General features: G+C 39.6%; 3 protein-coding genes across 3 annotated transcripts; 2 read left to right on the top strand and 1 right to left on the bottom strand.

Annotated features, from left to right (window-relative positions):
• The first annotated feature begins 154 nt into the window (after nucleotides 1-154).
• Nucleotides 155-1,521, top strand: ybey (ybeY metalloendoribonuclease). The gene is made up of 4 exons (XM_018696682.2): nucleotides 155-379; nucleotides 476-607; nucleotides 757-825; nucleotides 1,152-1,521. Exons 1-4 carry the CDS (start codon nucleotides 155-157, stop codon nucleotides 1,245-1,247), a joined length of 522 nt encoding a protein of 173 aa, XP_018552198.1. The 3' UTR covers nucleotides 1,248-1,521.
• Nucleotides 1,514-15,163, bottom strand: LOC108897193 (ubiquitin carboxyl-terminal hydrolase 37). Its single transcript, XM_018696680.2, is given in 25 exon segments — nucleotides 1,514-3,270; nucleotides 3,602-3,740; nucleotides 4,694-4,763; nucleotides 4,912-5,027; nucleotides 5,455-5,515; nucleotides 5,927-6,093; nucleotides 6,429-6,456; nucleotides 6,458-6,649; nucleotides 6,733-6,880; nucleotides 7,095-7,148; nucleotides 7,338-7,502; nucleotides 7,643-7,722; nucleotides 7,813-7,930; nucleotides 8,055-8,302; nucleotides 8,469-8,592; nucleotides 8,738-8,869; nucleotides 9,174-9,329; nucleotides 9,453-9,546; nucleotides 9,682-9,770; nucleotides 11,024-11,101; nucleotides 11,527-11,642; nucleotides 11,724-11,812; nucleotides 12,726-12,876; nucleotides 13,772-14,000; nucleotides 15,002-15,163. Coding segments are annotated over 24 exon segments (2,877 nt in total). The 5' UTR covers nucleotides 13,946-14,000; nucleotides 15,002-15,163; the 3' UTR covers nucleotides 1,514-3,182.
• An 87-nt stretch (nucleotides 15,164-15,250) lies between these two features.
• LOC108897194 (CCR4-NOT transcription complex subunit 9) lies at nucleotides 15,251-20,098 on the top strand. The gene is made up of 8 exons (XM_018696681.2): nucleotides 15,251-15,611; nucleotides 16,244-16,429; nucleotides 16,547-16,662; nucleotides 17,006-17,115; nucleotides 17,215-17,324; nucleotides 17,715-17,813; nucleotides 17,930-18,021; nucleotides 19,161-20,098. The coding sequence occupies exons 1-8, from the start codon at nucleotides 15,594-15,596 to the stop codon at nucleotides 19,327-19,329; spliced, it is 900 nt and encodes a 299-aa protein (XP_018552197.1). The 5' UTR covers nucleotides 15,251-15,593; the 3' UTR covers nucleotides 19,330-20,098.
• Nucleotides 20,099-20,706: the final 608 nt, after the last annotated feature.

Here is a 20,706-nt window from a genome sequence, read left to right as displayed (position 1 = left end):
CTGCCTGGAATGGTTGAACACATCGGTCGTGGCAAACTAACCGTTCTCGTTAACCTACCGCCTCCGAATTATTGTAACTGGCCGTCGTCGTTGGTGTCTTATTTCTAAGGTTTATCTATGCCTCAATATTTTTAAATAGCTGTCTCGTGTTTTTATGTGGAGTTTTACAATGGGAGTAGTACTGCGCAATCTCCAAAAGGTGGTGCCTCTTCGCCGCGCCAGACTGCGCAAGGATGTTAACACGCTGAGGCACATACTGGGCATCCAGAAATTTGACCTGGGCATCATTTGCGTGGATAATCAAAGGATTCAGCAAATTAATAACATCTATAGAAAGAAAAACGTGCCCACGGATGTCCTCTCATTTCCATTCTACGAGGTAAATATATCTGCAAATCAAAATATGAGCGTAACCTATTGGCCTCCACCGGCTTTGATAAATGTATATGACATGAAATCTCTCGGTGTTTTTAAGGACATCAGACCTGGTAAGCTGCCTTGCCCTCTTAATAGGGATGAGCTGAACCTCGGGGACATTTTCTTGGGGGTCGAGTTTGTAATGAAGCAGTGTCAGGAGGAATCCTTAGATCTGCATGGTGCTCTTACTGTGAGTAGTTGAAGGCTGACAATCTCTTTCACTTTACCAATGAAAAAACATTTGTCCTGTCTACAGTAGGTAACCTGTCCCTCCTAACCTGTGGCTACAGTAATGACACTAGCTTGTATTGATTCATTGTTCCTTTCCTCGCGTTTTAGGTTGTCACTGCACATGGTATCTGCCACTTGTTGGGCTACAGGCATGAGACAGAGGAAGAATGGACTGAGGTTTGTATGAAGAACCTTATGTGCAAAACACAATTGAAAGATCTCTTTATCTAAATTACAAAGTGACATTTTTTTTTCTCACTTCTGCAGATAATTTTGGTTTAATTTTGTAATACTGGTGTTTCCCCATTATTTTAATGGGGAAATTTTCATTTTTACAGTAAACAGTGCCAATGAAACTGTTAATTATGAGATCTGTGGGTTATTCTCAGTTATGAGAAAGATTTAGCTGTTGAATCATTCAAATGTCACATGTCAAAATGACTGCTTAGATAATAGTGATTATTAACAGAGGAGTAATGCATCAAATTTTAATTTGCTTGCAGATGTTGCAGAGGGAAAGTTACATTCTAAATGAGTTCAACAGACTCACAGGGAGTCATCTTGAGCCTCTGATGAAGAAATTCAATCAAGATAGGTGACCATGGCTGTCACCTGTAACATTTACAGTTGAACACTGTATACTGCAGTGCTTGATATTGCTTGTACACTTTTCTATTACCAGATGGACTGTTTTGTTTACTATCCTGCCATGATTCATTCACAATTTGCCATCATATTTACAAGCAATGTTTGCTGCTGCTATTTTCTGAAGGACGTTAAACATGCAGCTACTGATTCTGTGGATATTCCTAAAACACTGGACTCAATTGTTAAGAGTTTTAAAAATCAAATTAAAAAGTCTGTGCACTTTCACTGTAATGTTTTATTAAAATCTGTATTAGGAAGAGTCAGTTGTGTATGAAGGGTAGAAAAAGCTGTTCATTCTTACTTCACAAATACATTTTACCCTCTTTATGCTGGATGTGGGACAGGATGTTCAGGAAGGTGCCACGTCTCAGAAATGTAATTTCTAAGCGGACATAAAAAAAACAAACTTTTGTCCACTCTGATAAACGGGTATATGTCCATGGTGCAACAGAAAACCTTAGTTCCAGGAAGTTAGCTAATAATGCTAGACACTTCCTAAAAACCTAACTGTATAGGTCTGGGTATCAAGAATATCATATTGGATCCATACAGATTTTTTTTTAACTACTCAGGTTTTATGCTATATGATGTAGCTCTTGAGGGAGGAGAAAGTCCAGCAGACACCATGGTTCAATGTTGCACATTAGCCACGGCATACTTATCTGTGATTTTGTTTTTACAGTGCTAACAAAGAAAGAGCTGTACAACCAGTGTCTAGCATTAAAACCAAAACAGGAATACCAAAATACTCCCATTGGCTTTAGTCTATATTCAAGCACATCTGATAGGAACTAGTTTAACAGGTTAGCAGAGGTCTAAGGTATTAAGTACTGTATACTGGCCTTAAAGATTATAAAATAAAAGACACAACGCTATAGCTAGTTTCCCTGGTGGTCTAGTATTAATGACTTCTATTTGCCATGGTGTATCTTGAGGGGTTGATTAAGATACATCAACCTTAGGCTGTAATAAATAGAAAAATCTGTTGGCTTTTTATAGAGAAAATCTGACTTACACATTGTTGAGGTTTGACAAACATTGAAAAAACAACAAGGTTGTGCAACTTTCAAATTAAAGCTTGTACACATATTTATAAAAGTTTTCTTGGGAGGCACAAGGTTAAAACCCCAAAAGAATAAATTGGGTTTTACTGAGAAAAGCTCAGTAAATACAGGCCATGTTACTATTGAACTCAATGATTTCTTTTTAGATCTGTAAAATATGAAGACAGCCACACACACAAATTAGCTTATAAATCAGGCACAAAAAGAAACTGGGAAAACATCCACACACTCTGACAGAAAGCTGATTTGAATTGGCCAATCTGTGCCAGAACATAAATATTGCACCAATGTACCCGCTAAATACAACAACCCTTTTAGTCTATAATAGCTTATACTCCAACATATAATATATCTTTATTTAGTTAATATGGGAAATAAAGGGTCTGCAAAACATACAATCCACGAATCACCAGTAGCACCTGGTGTTTGATAGATGCTTTTAAGCCAAAGTCTGAATGAATGGCATTAAAGTTTAAAGAAGTGTATCAAGAAACAAAGAAAAAACCTTTACAAAACAGTTGTTTGATAAAATCATAGCAAAGAAAAACTTCAGCCCCAAAAACATGGAGGCAAATTTTGATCCACTGAACATTTTTAACTGCATTTCTGGTATCTTAAAGAGTCTTGACAGATTAGCACACGTGTTGGCGTTTACAGGTGCTAACTGAGGCCTGGCATTTAGTGATTTGTAGAGGAGAAGAAGTGCCTGAAGACGACCAAAAAGGACGGCAATCAGTAGTACTCAAAGTTGTTCAGAGGAGAGCTCCATCTAGCAGAGTTCAGCTGTGGATGTGTGTGGATGGTTGTCCAAAGATGTAGCGCTCAGAGGGGCTGCAGGACGTTCCTTCCTGCCTCTGAAGTGCTACTGGCTCCAGCTCTCTCCATCTCCGACAGCTGTTCAAACACATCCCTGAGGACAAACAATATAATGTGTTAAAGACCATCGTATGACCAATTCAAGTAGTGCCCTCTACCAAACTTAGTCAAGAATACAGTGTTTGCTGTAGTGTAAAACCTGTGGCCCACCAAAATTACAAAATATTTTTTGCATTGTGTAAGTATTCACTTTGTGGTCAAAATAGTTTAATGTGGCTTTACCATTTCAACCATACACAGTTTACCAGTCACACAACAACAAGGGAAACACAAAGAGGTAGGGCACTTTTATTATGGTACAAATGCTGCAATGATGTAAAATACCAGTTGTTTGTGATACCCATCTGGTAATTCTGCCAACTCACTTGTGCATATAGAAGAAGATGTATCCACTGCGGTCACGGTCTCGCTGGACCGCTGCTTCCTGCGTGCGTGACACGTCCAGATCATTATACGTCAGCCAGGACTGCTTCTTCATGTCGTACACATCACTGATGTAGTGGCCTAGAGTAAAACAAAAAAAACGTGAGGACAGGTAGTGATGTGATGATGTTTAACAGTCTCAATCGTTTACCGGTTATGTAGGTAGGCTAAGAGCGGCACCTCTGTCATCCTAATGTGCAGGTGTTGGGGTTGGGTTAGTATAAAAATGTTCAAGCCACTTTCATACTAAGCCAAACACTGGATTGGTGTACCGAATTATACCACTAGGTGTCGCACTTGACTTAGTAGACACTCCTAAGTGAAACATTGTAGGACTCAGAGAACCCCTGAATAATGGTATATGGACTCCAGTCCACTTGGTGGCAGTAATGCATCTCTAAGCTGGTTTGCCAACTGCCAATAAACAATAACTAAGAGGAAGCAGAGTGAAGTTGCACCACAATCAGCAGGACAACTGAGTGACACATTGTGTTTTTGTTTCCCAAACATTCATCTTAACTTTTCAATAGTTGTGTTGAAATAGAAGCCCCAAAAGACTGTCCCCCTCTCACTGTGGGGCACATCTGTGGAGCAGTGGAAACATAATATTTTTGCAGGCTGGCATGCAAATTAGTTGTATTACCACCTTTTGCCGTGACATTTTCCTGTCATGTTTATGTTATTGCCTTTTCTAAATGTTTCTCACCTCTTTTGTCATCCTCAAATTTGAAATGGTGCAATTTTAGATAAGTCTGCCAGTCTCCTCTTGTTACTCCCAAAAACACATGACCTTTCTGGTAATAGACAATGTCCAGCGTGCACAGTAAAATCATAGTGGTGTCTTGTCATAAAAAAGCTGTTTGGTTTGGTGAAGCCTATCCTAGACATTCAAGTGTGATACCTCTAATGCTTTTGACTTGCTATTTGCCAACAAGTAGCTATAAAACAACTCCTGTACAGTAGTTTACATAAATGCTGACAGGATTCATCTACATTAGGATGGAGGATGGAGGTACAAACACACAAAAACTCACCAGAGGAGGAGCTGCTCCCAATGTGGCTGACAACACTGATGAGCCTAAAAGAGTTGGCTAAGTCTCCACTCTGTGGATTAGAGAATTTACAAGCAGGTTACTACGAATGAAAGCAGTTTAGTGTATTCAGTGCACACTGTATATCATCAGTACAGCTAGAAAAGTTCAGTAGAAATATGGAAATGGAGTAAAAAAACGTGTGGCAGAAGGATAAGCACCTCAGCATTCCTCTTAAGGTTTTCAGTCTCTGCTTCAGTGTACTCCATGTCCAGCACATCCTCATTGCCAGAGTCATCATCAGAGCACAACAGGTCAGGCAGGGAGTTGTTAAACTCTGTTGGATAAGAAGGGGATATTGATACAGGTCTAATGGTTCCACTGCACTGTGAATCAGATTAAACAGCCTCTTTATATGCTCTGGGCACTTAATTGAGAACATATCTGATAAAATTGCAGTTGGCACCATAAGGTTTGTTGTCAGTTTGGAGTCTTTTGTTGGTGGAAAAAAGGAAACAACGTGAAACATGAGAAGAAACTGAACTCAATTTATAAGACAACTGATTTTCTGAAAAGTCTATCAGATATTTCTTGCTCATTGGCTGCTTATACCACTACAGAATCAATGGTACTTGGTCAGCCATTGATGCTCAGTGACAGCTAAGCGAGTGTTTAGTGATTGTGCTCTAAACACTGGGCTTGGACATTGGGCTCATGGGTTTCAACAGCCAGGTGCTCAACATGCAAACAATTTTGGTCCATACCTTGCAAGCTCAGCTCAGTGGCCCTCTTCAGATCATCATCCTCTCTCATCTCTTGGGCCTCCTGTATGGGGTGAAGAAGGGGCATGGTATTACATCACTGAGACTTGCCATAAGAAATTTCAACTATTCATTTACACTCCAGTCAGGTCTCTTGGTGTCAGATGTCCACTTGCTCACCAAGTACATACTTGAGTAAGATATATTTTGAAGATAATTAAGAGAACTACTATTCTGTTACAGCAACTCAGACTGGATGGTCAATATTATTTATTAGGAGAACAGAGAAGGAACATTTTTATTTGGATACCAATTTTGGTCTCTGTGTTTAACAGTCTTTCCAATTATTACATTAACTCTGCATATTTGACACAGGTAATCTTTGGATGATATTATGGTTCTAAAATACAGTATGATGGTGACATGCCATTGTTTAAGGAAAACCCTGCAGAAGTCATATGGCCTTTGATCTTACATGCTCCTGAAGGCTCTGGGCCAGAGCCTGCTGCAGCTCCTGTTCCTCCCTCTCCTGATCCAGACTGTACTGCTGAACCCAGTCCAGCTCGCCCTGCTGCTGCACACCATCTGGAGTCTGGTTCTCTTTGTTCTCATCCATGGTCAAGTCCAAGGAATCCAGCACATCTACACAAGAGCAACACGCACACCAGTCTGTTAACATAATGATAAACTAGTGACATTATCTCCACTTATAAACCCATATAGAGTAGTTTAATACTGTTATCTTGCTTGAAATGTATATATTTATATTTTCAACCAAACCAGTTTTTGTGTGAATGTAAAAGCCTTTTTCCATTTTAAACAGCATGTACTAGCAGGACAGCTGACTAACACAGCTACCTACTTTCATACAATTCATCTCTTAAGCTGTCTTTCAATTCTTATGACAAAAGTCAAAACTGACTGCCCCTGAAGAAGCCCCATCTATTGATCGTCTTAACCTAAATATGTTGGACTACCTGCAGGCTGTTTGTTGTCTGTGTCCAAGCAGATCTGTGTGATAGGCCAGATCGTGGGCATCTGTGTCTCCAAACCCTGTGTCTGGGCTGCTGGTTGGCTCATCCTCCAGGGGAGGTGGAGCAGAGAGTCCAGCTTCTTGACGACTCATCTCCAGCACTGCATCCAGCATTTCGTCATCATTTATGCCACTGTAGTCTCCTGAATCCAGTGTTGTCCCCCGCTGAAAACACATCAACAGTGTCAAAACGGCAACAGAGAAAAAACAAGGCTGTATCATAAATTTCAAGATCCGCAAATGCTCACCTCCTCTGGTCGGTCATCATCATCAGGCAGACAGCTGCTGAGGCGTCGCTTGCGGCTTGCGTTCACTCTTCGGTTAGGCTCCTCTTCACAGTCAGAGTCCACGAGGATAGAGGTGCAGCTGGAGTTCACTACTTTCCCTCCAATCCTTCTACACACACACAACCATATGTTCAGGGATTAAATTCATACACTAAAACCAGAAATCAAGTCTGCCACACTTTTAAGTCCTTTTATTAGTCATTCAGTATGTCACAGGTTATGCACATAATTCATGAAAAAATGTGAGTTGTGGTTAATGTAAACAGCAGTACTTTCTGTCTGAAATTATTATTTGAAAGTCTTGCAGAATCACCAGGACTTACCGGAGAGGTGCAGTGGAAGAGTTGACTGACTGGGAGGTTTTGAGTGTTCTGGATCTTGGAGAAAAACAAAGACACCTGATTATTTGCTTCAAGTTAATTAACTATCATCTCTCAGCCAATGGAGCTGAATTTCATGCATTCAGGTCAACTGCCCAGTTTTTACTTAAACGCAGCTCATTCACTAAATAGCTCAGGATGTAATTACCCATATACTCATATTTTTTTAATGCATTTGTGTCTTACATGGAGGCTTGAGAGCTCCATCCAAGACTGACAGGGGGCCTTGTGGATTCAGTGCAGTGGGACAGTAGGGTCAGGTATCGGGGAATCACCACCTGCTGGCCCAGCTTGCTGTTCAGAGACAGCTGAGCATTAAAGCTGTACCGTTTGAGGTGGAGGATGAGCACTCTGTGAGGAGAAAAGTGTCATCAGACAACACTTACTTTTTAAATGCTTGCTGTTACACTACAGGTTTATCAACAGATGCTTATGTTTCAGTTTAACTCTAAAACGTACTTGTCTACATTTAACATCATGTGAGTGGATACCTGGGCAATTTGCTGAATTTATGTGTAACAGTTGCTGCTTTTCCATTGCACTTTTCACAGGAGTACTCAATTTCCTCCATCTGCAAAAGGAAAAAAATATTTCTATTTCTTTAGATCAATCTTTCAGAGAAATTGTTCAGAACTTTAACCTGTTAATGCAAAAGACTCACCCTGAAAAAGAGATCCAGAGAATCTTGGATGGATCGAAGCGGGAGGGTTTTCTTCCTTCGTGGTAGATCAATTGACAAGTCATTGAACTGCTCTCGTTTGGTCACCACCTCGCCACAGCTGCAAAACAACATAAAAGTATAACACATTATTCTCTCCAGTGCCACCAACAGTTTTGGCAAAGTTATTACAAAGATACATAGCACGGATAAATCCTGATGATCAAGCAGGAGACAGGCCTCACCCTTTGCAGGTAATGGTGTGCTGCACCTCAAACTCCATGTTAACTGCCACAGGGCAGGTATAGATGCGAGTGGTGTCCACCTCTTCACCAGGCTCCGCCTTGACTGACGATGACATTGCCTCCTGGCCGTTCTCACACACTGCTGAGGACGAGGAGGAGGCTACAGCTTCATTTGTCCAGCTCTTGTTCATTTTCTCCACATCGTCCTTCAACTGGTCCAAACACTGGCTCAAGAACTCATGAGCATCCTGATAAACATTGTGACAAACAGGGGCTTAATTTAGCACAATAAATAAATCTAAGAAGAGTTAAGTACTTAGGGTTTTCTTATATAGTAATTGTACATACTTAAGACTTTAGAGCAACAACTACACAAAATTTTAATACCAGTACACTATAACTGGGAGATCTTACATTTTGCATGTTTCCAGAGAAGCGCTCAGCTGTGGTGGAGATTGCGCTCTTCACTTTCCGCAAAAGGTCCTTTTTTGTCTCTGGACAGCCCACGTCTTTCTTGACCATGAGGTGAGCAAAACGCCTGCAGGGAGAGTAGATACCACGTAGAATAAACTGAAAACTTCTCACAGGTTTTGAAAAGGGGGTAAACTAGCAATGCACATGAATGATTTTGTACATACACAATCTACAGCTGTCTGATGATGTGAATGAGCTTGATGTAGTACCTGAGTAGTGCATTGATGGGCACCTTCTTCCACGGAATGCTCTGCCTCAGCATGTCATTAGAGAAGGAAGGCAGGCTGAAGAGAGACTGCAGGATGGCATTCATGTAGCAAGTGTTGCCCAGGTTGGAAAAACTGCAATATACAAGTTGAAAAAACTGCAAATTAAATGGCACTCCAGAGTCTTAAAGAGTCCACATAAAACCATGTTGTCTTCTAAAATTCACTTTGAGAACATATAACTGGTTTTCATAATGTTATAAAAAAGTTTCAGTGTCATTATCCAACAGTGCAAACATAAATCCAAGAAATCAAGTAACATTGTTGCAATAGCCAGGACAGCTTCTTAGCTACTGCAAAGTTTGGTTTAATGACATTCACAGTGCATGCAACCCATTCTCTATCCACATTAAATGGAGCCCATCTGGCTCACTCTTACCCTTGCAGTGGGGGCTGAGGCTGTGCTTGAGTGGAGGGCCTCTGCTTGTTCCAGCCACCGTAGTCCAGAGAGGGGCGTACCTTCTTGAAGGGAGTGGAGTGGTTGGGCAGCATGAGGCTTCTCTTGGCTGTGGTGGTCTGTGATGTACTGGATGGTCTGAGGGGATTTTAGAGTAGATGATGCGTCAGTGACTGGCTTAACAACGATTTGCTGACCCCTGTATTTCACATTTTAACTCTGATAGCTTTGGCATTTTAGCAGAACACTAAAGAAATGTACCTATCCAGAAAAGAGTGGTTCTGGCTGTAGTCTTTAGTCACAGATCGGCTGCCGTAGAATGATGATGGCTGAAGAGGAGTTGAACCCAGTGGAACTGCATAAGGGGAAAAGTGTGGTGACACATTTTGGTTACTGTAGTTACAAAAGTAACACACAAGTAATTTAAGACATAATCTGCCTTATATTCAGTAGATGGCATTGCTGCTGAACTGCGGACAACTTTGATTACCTGAGCTCCTGTTCTCTTCTGTCTGCTTCAGCTTCTCTTTGCAGCTCAGAAGAAACTTCCTAGATGGGTCTGAAGTGGCCTTGTTGTTGCTAAGAAAATGAATGAATATTTTTCATGTTATCTAAACCCAAGACAAAACAAACTTCTTCTCTGCACATTTCTCAACAAGTATAGTTTTGCCAGTGACAGCAATTACTCATGTATATGATACCAGTTAAAGAAAAAAAAAAGACTAGGTCAAAATATAATATATGGATGGTCGCTGTGTGAAATTAAGGGCGTAGTTAAGAACTTGTGGAACCACTGTAACCAACTACTTTCAATGGAAAGCAGCTAAAGCCTGCTTGAATGGCACAATTTTCACATATGAACCCTGGAAAATCAGGTCTGGACATTCTCCGGTGTTCTCCTTTCTCACATACAGGACACAGTTAGAGACTGTCCATGTTGGACGTGTTCTCACCTATTGGAAATATTCTGTTTGGTTTAGGCAAGGGGTAGCACCTGCAGGAAGAGCGTGCAGGAGACCAGCATTGGAGTCATTAACATGCCCACTCGCTCATTGTTAATTCTCTGGACAAGTACCTGCTCTATTCACACACGGGTTCAATTGGACATTACATTCTTCCTTACTTTATACTGGGGAGCTAGCAGGATAAAGTCCAGTCAATGCACGGTGCGACTGGTTCAGACATGCTTGTACATGAACCCTGAGTTCATACATACAGCACCACCATGTAATGTCCAGAAATTTTCAGGGCTGCAGTGAACATGTGAAAGCAGCTTTTAAGATGATTGTGATGATGGAGTTTGCTAATTAGCATATTCATGAAAGCACCACCTCATATTTGCGTCCTGCCTAGTGGCCGCAGGTTTCAGTCCTTTGTCTGTTTACCTCTCTCCTACTTTCCATGCTCAAATATAGCGTTTTCACACAGCTAAATACCCAACAAAGCTGTTGTCATTTACATGTTTTTCTGTTTCTGTTGTGACAATGGAACAACTATAAAATAGTGACTGAAATGCGACCCATTAAAACTAAGTGTTAACCAGCAGTCACTTTCAAGCTGTTTCCACAGTGCTGCTCTGCACTGTTAAAATCCTGATTTTAGCAATGTCATCTGACAAAATCACCAGGCGCACAAGTTAAGGACAGCGACTGTGATGTGGTTTTGGGTATATTTTCTTGTAAAATGATCATTCAGAGAGAAAGTCAGCTGAATGTCAGCTGCTTTGTCGTCCATTGAGTGAGACACATATTATTAAGGGTTTTGACAAAAGGTTGCATTAGTAGGGTCAATCACCACAAAAATGCCTGGGCCGTGAAATGTGTTGCTTTTACCTTGAAGAGTCATTTTCCTTAGGGTAGTCCTCAGTCAGATCGCTTTCAGAATTAAGGAGCCTCTTTCTCTTTTCACTCCTGAAAAATAGAAGCGAGAACAATTTACTGTCACCAGCCTGAATTGACCATTCCTAAATTGGGAAATTCTGTTGGGTTTGTAATGTCATAGTGCAAAAGGTACCTGGTCAAACAACAATAACATTTAAGGAGGACAGTCTCAGGCAAGAGGAAAGAAATTAACTCACTTGTTTCACAACATCAAAAGACACATGTCATGGGCTTGAGCTTGCTCATCCAACATTAAATTCTGACTGTATTGAAAACTCTTCATGCTATATCGCCTAGCATTTTAAAAAGGACTGCCTTCAATTAGATATATTTGATAAATAAAAATGATAAACATCAAATAGAGTCCTGTGCCAAGCATTATCGCCTCAAGTTCTGAATAAAAATGATTAGACTATTGATGAGAAATACCTCAAATAGCAACTACAACAACACACCTGTTCTCAGAGAGTCCAGTGCGAGTGGGAGTGGATGCTGCTCTGCTCGGACTGCCCAAAGGCTTCCGTGGTGTTGTGTCGTCCCGGCCCTCTGCACTCTGCCGCCTTGGTGTTGTCTGGAGGAGGTTCGGAGGAGTCAAACATAAGTTTGTCTAAATATATTCAGGATAAAAATGTAGTTTTGAGTTGTAGCTCACCTGTCTCTCCCCTGACGGATTGGTGTCATTTTTCACAGAGCGGTTCCCAAGCACACTGAAGTTTGCACTTCCATGGGATGATTTTAAGACTGCAAAATTAAAAAAAATATGATATCTTTGAACTGTTGTTTTTAAAATATTTTTGATGCAATGTTTTGACTGAATTGACGACCAATAATGTTTGCCAAATGGTGTAGGATATTGTAATATAAGTGATTTTTAAAAACCATCCTATATATTACTACTATCATTTATTTGTGCTTGTAAGTAGTGGCCTGCTGTCCCTGAACATGAAGTAGGTCCTGCAGGATACTGGTAGAATCAGAGTTTTATTAAAATATCCTGCTACAGTTGTGATGAGACAACCCTATCTCAGAAGTCAGCAGGAATGAAGGAAATCACAATCAGAGTCAATTCATAAGCTGTAACCATTTCAGCATATGGTCAAGATCTATCATAATTTTTACAGTTTAAATTCAAGACTTGTTTTAAAAAACTGGTGCAAGAGAAAGAAATTACATAAAAACTGGAAGTAGCGACATCAAAAAACACAGGACACTGTGGAAATGAATCAGAATAAAATGCAGGGTGATAACTACTTGTGTGTTTCCTTTTACTCTGCCCATTGTTTATCAAAGGTCTGTTTAATTAACTAACCATTTTCGTTTCAAATGAACACAAAACACTGGAGACAATGCTTAACATCCTAATATTTGGCAGTGGCTGAAGACTTGTGACCATCATCTGTTGGAACTTAAAAGATGTTTGTTTGGAATGTATTGATGTTAACCAAACACAAATATGTATCAGCTCAACATTAACTTGAGAAATACAACTAAAAGTAACTAAAAATAATGCCTTCATACTCTGCACAATTATTAGTGAACAAGCTAATCAACATGACTGTATACATCACAAATATGAATCACATTCTTTTGGTTTTACCATTATCTTGCTGTGAACCATGAACAAATTACTTAAAATGAGCAGTCGTATACTTACTTGGCTTTCCTTGCTTCAACTTTTCCAGGTATTCTTTAGTCTTCTGAACCAAAGATTGGGGCATCTTATCCAAGGTGATTACACTGTTGTCCTTCAAAGTCAGCATGATTCGATTTAGATTCTGGGTAAAGTTCTTTACGTTCTGGTTCAGCTGAGGACAAGAAAACAATTCATGAGAGTCAAAATTAATTTCATTTTACAACTGGATTTTTGTAATTATTTTTTTCCTATAAATACTTAGAACTGCTAAATTTTAACCAATTAGTAACATGGTTAAATTACTTTGCTTGGATTTAAACTATCTATTTAATCATTTTTACACTGTCCTGTCCTGTCCTTAAACTCTCACACTCTATAGACACAAAAGGTGGTGACTGTCAGGGTGCCCACAGAAACATATCAAACCACTCCAGAAGCAGCAGACTCCACCTCTGCACTATCCATCTGATTGCTCAGTAGTTTCATAGTATTAATAAATAAATAAATAGCTTTTGTTTCAATCCTTTCACATGGTCTGAATTTCTACTGTAGTTCAATGACTGGCTCCCATTCACGAAAAACAAAAAATCTGCTAAAAGCAAACTAGTTATTTCATTTTATAGGACTTACATCATCATCGTTTTGTATCATTATAGTTGGCAATGAGTGACTTACAACAGACTAGCGCTCCTGAATAGTTTAGAATAGTTTGAATAGTCTTTAAGTTCACATCCAGTGCGGTCACCATAGGTCTTTTCAGAGGTGCATGTGTTACTAATGACATTAATGAGCCAGCATGCACAATACCAAGACCCAGCAATCAAAACAAAACTCCTGATTTTACTTCAGATTTTTAGATACTGAGGGGAAAAAGGCTAAATGACTGCTGTGATCACATTCCTATGGATGAGACTGAAGATTAAAAAAATGTGACTGATGAGTTTCATAATATTACAGTGGAAAGGTGCAGAGAGCTACAGCCTCAAAATCCAAAGCAATGTCTTAGCAGTTCCACCCATGACTGAGTAAGTACAAACCAAGACTTCCACACACAAACTGATCAATACCTGGAAAGTTTTGGAAGCTCCACCACAGTTGAACCTTAGACAGAGGCTGACTTTGTTGTCCTTTTCCAGAATCTCAAAAGTTCCTTCTTTCCATCTGGTGGTGCCAAGGTCCATGCTTGTAAAGCGGATCTTAATAGCACCACCGCTGGAGAGTTTGGGCACAATGGTTGCCATGGCTTACTATCCAGTTGGTGCACTTTGGAGGCTAGGACTTGTGATCAAGCAAATCCTGAAGAGGAGAAATTGGAGGAGAAACTGTATCAATACAACCACAGCAATGTCCTACATACATAGAGTGGGTTACAATTTGTATGCTTTGACCATGTCAGTGTGTTTGAAAACTACTACACTCGCAAACATCTTACTAAACGGTTTAATTCAGTTACTACAATCAGGCAGGAATGCTCATTGCTCCATAGACAGCTGGCATTAAAACAGGCTAATGAGCTTAATGATAAAGCATAATGAATAAAGAGCAATCATTAGCACCGATATTACTCGGATTATTAAAAATACGCCAACACCTGCTATTTGCTAGCATTAACGGTAACAGAGCTGTTGCACGCCATTTCAAAGTTTATATTATTCACCTGAAAAAATAAAAACAAAAACAAGAAACATAAGTAGGTAGCCCACGCTGGCCAAGCTTTACTACCGAGCGCTTGTGGAAAGTCACAACAAACTCCAAGTCAACCTAAAGCAACGTAACACAACACCTAATGGAACACGGCTCGTAATAAAATAGACAATACTCCCGCAGCACAATTCTGAAAAACAGGGGCAGATGTTTCAGAAAGTGAGGAAACTAACACTGCTTATGTTACCTGGCTAACGGTCCCACAACAGCCAATGTAGCTTGTGTTTGCATTAGCCGTGAAACTAGCCCAGTACCCAATCTGTATCGCGGCGGTAAAGACGAGCGAAGGTGCACATTGAGACCAGCGTTTATTAGTTCTAGCGGGGTAAACGTTGTTCTGACAAGACAGTTGAAGTCACAAAAATGTGCAAAACCCGCAAAATCACAGGACACGGTGACACTACAGCCAAGCTAGATGTGTGGGATGCAGGTAATGTCGTCCACTCCTCTCCAGGCGCTGAATGGATGGAGGAGGCCGACATTAGCAAGTCTGCTAGCAGGCTAGCGGGAGCTAGCTAACTGGCTAATTTGCCTGATTGTAATTTGGTGATGAAACAGTATCACAGTTTGATTACACCGTCTTACTTCTTTACCTGTCGGTGATATGCGCTCGTCTTGAAACTTTTAAATCACAGTATCGTTTTCGTAGGTCCTCCGAGGGCAGAAAGTTTGTTTTGCCGGCATTCACCTGCTCCCCTGTACGTGTGTTGTTGACACCGGACCCGCACACGACGCTTCGCAGCACTGCGCGATGATGGCGGGAATGTGAAAATTTACAACGGAAATGAAAACCGAGAGTACGTCTCATCTTCCTCTCGCGATAACTTGAGTATTTGTATTGAGGTTGCCTCCATTGGCGATTAAAATTCGTTACCACGTTATGTTATTTGATCAGTATCTTTGAGTTTTGAGCTCACGGGGGTGTTAATGATAAATGTAAATGCAAATATTAGCGTTTTGTCATTCTGTTATCTCAATGAAGTTGAAGCTGTTTGAATTGTTGACGTACGCGCGTACTGGATTCCATTTGTCAAGACATTTAGCAGCTAGCTTGGGCTAGCTGTCCGTATTGTGTGTTAGTTAGCCAAATTTATTTAATTACATCGCATTAGTTAGCCACTACGCCAGACTTCAGGTGATACAATAACTTTAACTACACCTTGCGACCAGTCAGAGGTTCAGATAATGCTGGCGACGGGAGCAGTGAGTATCTAAAATCGGCCTAACTGTACACCGGTGTTGTTGCTGTACCAACCATCTTAATATACAATTTTCTCCTTTGTTTCTTCTTAAATTGATCAAAGGCTGTTAAAAGTACTTTATTTAACAGCTTATGACAGTATCACATGTTGTTATTTTATTCTATATCATATTCCAACTTTTAATCGAAGTCTCTTAACTCTTGTGTATGAATTTTGTCATATTTCCAAATTCATCGAGACATATTCTCTGCCTTTTGAAACTAAGGGATTTGCACCAGAGCTTAGATCAAATGATAAGTGTTTGCCTATATAGATTGTAATAGCTGGGCCACAATTTTTATAATAATCATATTTAGAGCAGTAAGATTACCAATGTGAAACTACCATTAACACGGGGATAAAGCCTGTTTGCTGCCTTAAAATCAGACATTGTGTTTCTAAATGCCTGATTCAGGTTATGTGATGCCATATTGTGGCTCTAGTGGTGATTTCACAAAATGTGTGATACATGTTACAATATGTGTATTTGAGTTGCAGATAGTATCTTTTCTCATACCATCATGTCAATATAAAAGGTATAGTTGGATGGTGCTGATGATTGCATCTGTTGATTATTTACCCTTTTTCTTGCAGGCTGTAACTAATGTCACAGCTCTGGCCCAGGTGGATCGAGAGAAGATCTACCAGTGGATCAATGAATTGTCCAGTCCAGAAACCAGAGAAAATGCCTTGCTGGAACTAAGTAAGAAACGAGAATCTGTGCCAGACCTTGCACCAATGCTCTGGCATTCTTGTGGCACCATTGCTGCTCTGCTGCAGGTATGGCCCATGTCCCATCCATAACTGTGTAATGTCTTTGGTTACTATTTGTGTGTGGCCATGATCATCGCTTTAACTGATTTCTTTCCTTATCTGATATATATTTTTTTTAATTAGGAGATAGTGAACATCTATCCATCTATAAATCCACCGACACTTACAGCTCACCAGTCTAACAGAGTGTGCAACGCCCTGGCACTTCTGCAGTGTGTCGCCTCACACCCGGAGACACGGTAATGAGGAGATCAGTACAGGTTTTTGTAAATGACTTGTTTCTTTTTTGTTATTAATATCAGACTGCCTTCAGAGACCTTAATAATGTAAAGCTCCAGACAGATTTAGTTACTTACAGTTCAGGACAGAGGAATTTTCTTCCACTACATCGCATACAATTGGCTCTGAACTAGTCGGGCAATTGATTCATTTATCGTTGAGAGTCACTGGCAAATAGTCACTGGCAAGAATGTTTGGCACAAAGCTATGAAAGTAATCATGAATCTTCTGTTTGATATATACTGTGTCATCTAAGTTAAGTCACATTGATTAAAGTGCTTTTAAATCTTTGTTTCTCACCAGGTCGGCTTTTCTTGCTGCTCACATCCCTCTTTTTCTTTACCCTTTTCTGCACACTGTGAGCAAAACACGGCCATTTGAGTACCTTCGACTCACCAGCCTTGGAGTCATAGGTAAACTCTTGGGTATTCCTGCTTAGATTTTTTATTTCTTGAATGACGCTACTTACAAAAATGGTGTCTCAACTAGATGTCTTTTTGTAATTTCTGCAGGTGCCTTGGTCAAAACAGATGAACAAGAAGTAATTAACTTCCTTCTTACCACTGAAATCATCCCACTATGTCTCCGTATCATGGAATCTGGCAGTGAACTCTCCAAGACGGTACTTATACATTACATTACACCTGCTTTTCAAACACTCCTCTAACAGACATACGTGTAACTTAAGTGTTGAATTTTGGTACATTAGTTAAAAACATTTCTCCTTCCACAACATTTCCACCATCTTTTCCAATACGTCTATTAGCTAAATTGTTTTACACTGTTTAACAACTCAGTCAGTTTCCTCTTTGAAAAAAGAAGACCAGCTTTAATACCAATCATTTCTCCTAACCTGCTGCTTTTCATTGAAATTCATGAGCACAAATATAGTTACAGTTAAACTGTAACTAACTCTTAATTCATCGAAAAGGAAGTATTATATTTATATCAGTTTGTTAGTACCTGGCAGGATTGTATAACTCACAATTATTCACTGCTTTTTTTTTGGCAGGTTGCTACTTTCATACTACAGAAGATTCTGTTGGATGACACAGGGCTGGCCTACATCTGTCAGACTTATGAACGTTTCTCCCATGTGGCCATGATTCTTGTAAGTGTTGATTGAGAAACATCTGAATTTGATTTGAATTTACCTTCCCAGTCTCACAATAGTGTGACAGTTGGTATCAATTACAAAAAATAGATTTTTCATCTTTTTCTTTGCAGGGCAAAATGGTGTTGCAGCTCTCGAAAGAACCATCAGCCCGTCTGCTGAAGCATGTTGTTCGCTGCTACCTTCGTCTCTCAGATAATCTCAGGTAGAGCAATGTTCATCAGATACAGTATAAGCATATGTGTTTTAACTTTGGCTCTTGACAGAGTGTGATTTGTATAAGATAGGCCTCAGTCCCTCATGTGCCTGAAAACACAGAGAACTGGATTTTGATCATCAGTAGTTGCCACAAGGAGGAGCCATGAGCCTGCCATAAATACAGTGTGTGGGGACTTTTGATTAAATGGCTTGTCAGCCTGTGGTCGGAACTTAATGTTTAGCCACTAACTGACACAATTAGACAATAATCAGTGGATTAGTTGCTAATTTGGTGATGAATTTCCACAGGTCTGCATATTTGGTTTGGTTTTCATATCATAATAATATTTAATAGGCCTAGGAAAGATATTATAAAACTATTGTTGTCTATGAGGGGTAGTGGATGAGCGAACAAGGGAGTGATTTCCTTACATTTAATGAATGAGGCAATTGTTCAAACTGTCACTGAACAACTAAATTGTTGCCAAAGTGTCAAGATCTCTCTGATGCAGCTCAGCAGGTATCACATCATACATTTGCTTTTTGGGTAATCATAGCAGCACATTGTGTGGTCAGAAAAAAAGAGTTTTTATAAGTTGGGTAAAGTGGAGGTAAACAGCTCAGTCATTAATATTTGCATTTGTGTTTTAATGTCAGCAGGTCCTTGTTATTTGCTTCAGTGACTAATCAGAGTTATTTTTTGAAATGAGCACAGAGCCACAGCTCTGCCTCTCTGCTCCTCTAAAACATTCTGCGGGTACATTCACCACATATCATAGAAAGCATATGGCCATGCTAATCAATTTCCTGTGGGGATGTTTGTATGTTGTATAGAAGTTTACAAATATAGTTCAGCATGATAGTTAAGAAATAGTCCATTATAGCTAGCATCCCTTGAAGTAATATCAATAATGCATATCAGGAAAGCACACTGCAGAAGAGTGTATCACAGTAAAGACCAGCTCACATGATAATAAGCCTACATTAGAAGCCATTTTTTTCTAAAGAATAACATCTGATAAGTTTTCCCATATGTATGTGTAATTGTGATATAGGTATTAGAATTACAGACTTTTTAAAAAGGTATAACCTTCATCTCCATTTGGAGCCCCATTGATTTATGGCATGTGGCATTCCTTCCCCCAGAGCCAGAGAAGCCCTGCGTCAGTGTTTACCAGACCAGCTGAAAGACAGCACCTTTGCCCAGGTGCTGAAGGACGACACCACCACCAAGCGCTGGCTAGCACAGTTGGTCAAGAACCTGCAGGAAGGCCAAGTCACTGATGCTAGAGGCATCCCACTGGCTCCACAGTGATGGGGACACAGTGTGTGCTGACAGTGGATGCAGAAGGACTCCCTCATCACTGTCTAGATTTTGTATTTTGCCAAATGTGGTGCTAAGACTGTCTGCAAAGTAAAGGGATATAATGATAAAGTGAGGTATTTTTTGTTTTTGGATGGATTAATATGAGTGTGTCACATCTACACATGAATCTATCCTAACTAAATATTTTTTTAGAGTCTGTCAGATAGTAGATGTTCAAAACTGATACTAATATCAGTATTAATGATCTATTGGCTGATATTTGTTTCTGACATGTACCATTTTGGCAAGATCCCTCAAAATTGATTGAGAAAGATATGATATTTTACACTTAAACGTCACTGAAATTCAGGAATAAGTACAACTAACAAAAAAAAAAACAAAAACAAATAAAAGTTGAAATGAGAAAAAACAGCCAAATATACAGAAAAAAATCAATCAAAACACCAAACACCTACCCTTTGCTCTTGTCTGGTTCATCACTGTAACTTCATGTAACATTCCACTTCAAAGTAGGAACTGTTTTTTTTTTGTTTTTTTTGCTTCTTTCATTTCAAATAAGACTTTTTAATCTTCTATATGACTAGTTTCTTTTTTTTGCCAAGCCACTGAGGGCTGACATCATATGCAGCAGTTTACTAATATAGTGGATGTCATTCTGTATGGTTTTCTGTTTTTACTGGTATTGTATTTGGTAGAGTTAAATCTCAGAAGCTGGTCTTGTTCAAGATATTTCATAAATAAACTATTTTCCACCCAATGCAGGATAGGTCCCCTTTACATGTGATGAGAGCAACTGATTTCAGGCTTCAGGCTTCAGGCTTTCAGGCTTATTCACTGGGGACTGACACTGATTTTGAGAGACACATTTTTCTTAATATCTTAGTAAGGTCAGAAACAGAAAGTGTTATCCTCTGCATCTTTTCTAACATACAAACTATGATTTGAGTAGGGCTGCGACTACCCCTTATTTTTCCTCACTGATTAATATTTTGATAATTTCATCGATCTACCCATTACTCAGGTTATATAATAATCTGCGTGGTTTGTCTGATGAACAATCCAGAAGTCAAAAATATTCCCTTTAAAAAGACACAAAAAGCAGCAAATCCTAAAATCTAAGTTTTGCCATATTCAGTCGATGAAATGAATCAAAATTGACTCAATTAACTCTTTCAAATTTGCAACTCAGATGACCATTATTTAGGTGAGATGTCACTGTCATCCATGGCGCTATGTTAAACATAGAAAAAATAATCTTCTACAAAAGGATTTTTTAAAAAATGGGGAATATTTCAATTAAAGTTTAGAGGTTATTTTTAAATGAAGTTCATTCTACATCAGTCAAATTAGAAAGTGACTCACCTG

This window comes from Lates calcarifer, linkage group LG1 (genome assembly GCF_001640805.2).
Source record: "Lates calcarifer isolate ASB-BC8 linkage group LG1, TLL_Latcal_v3, whole genome shotgun sequence".
In the NCBI taxonomy this organism is placed as follows: domain Eukaryota; kingdom Metazoa; phylum Chordata; class Actinopteri; family Centropomidae; genus Lates; species Lates calcarifer.
The sequence above is the reverse complement of the archived record's forward strand: the minus strand, read 5'-3'. Positions and strand labels throughout refer to the sequence as shown.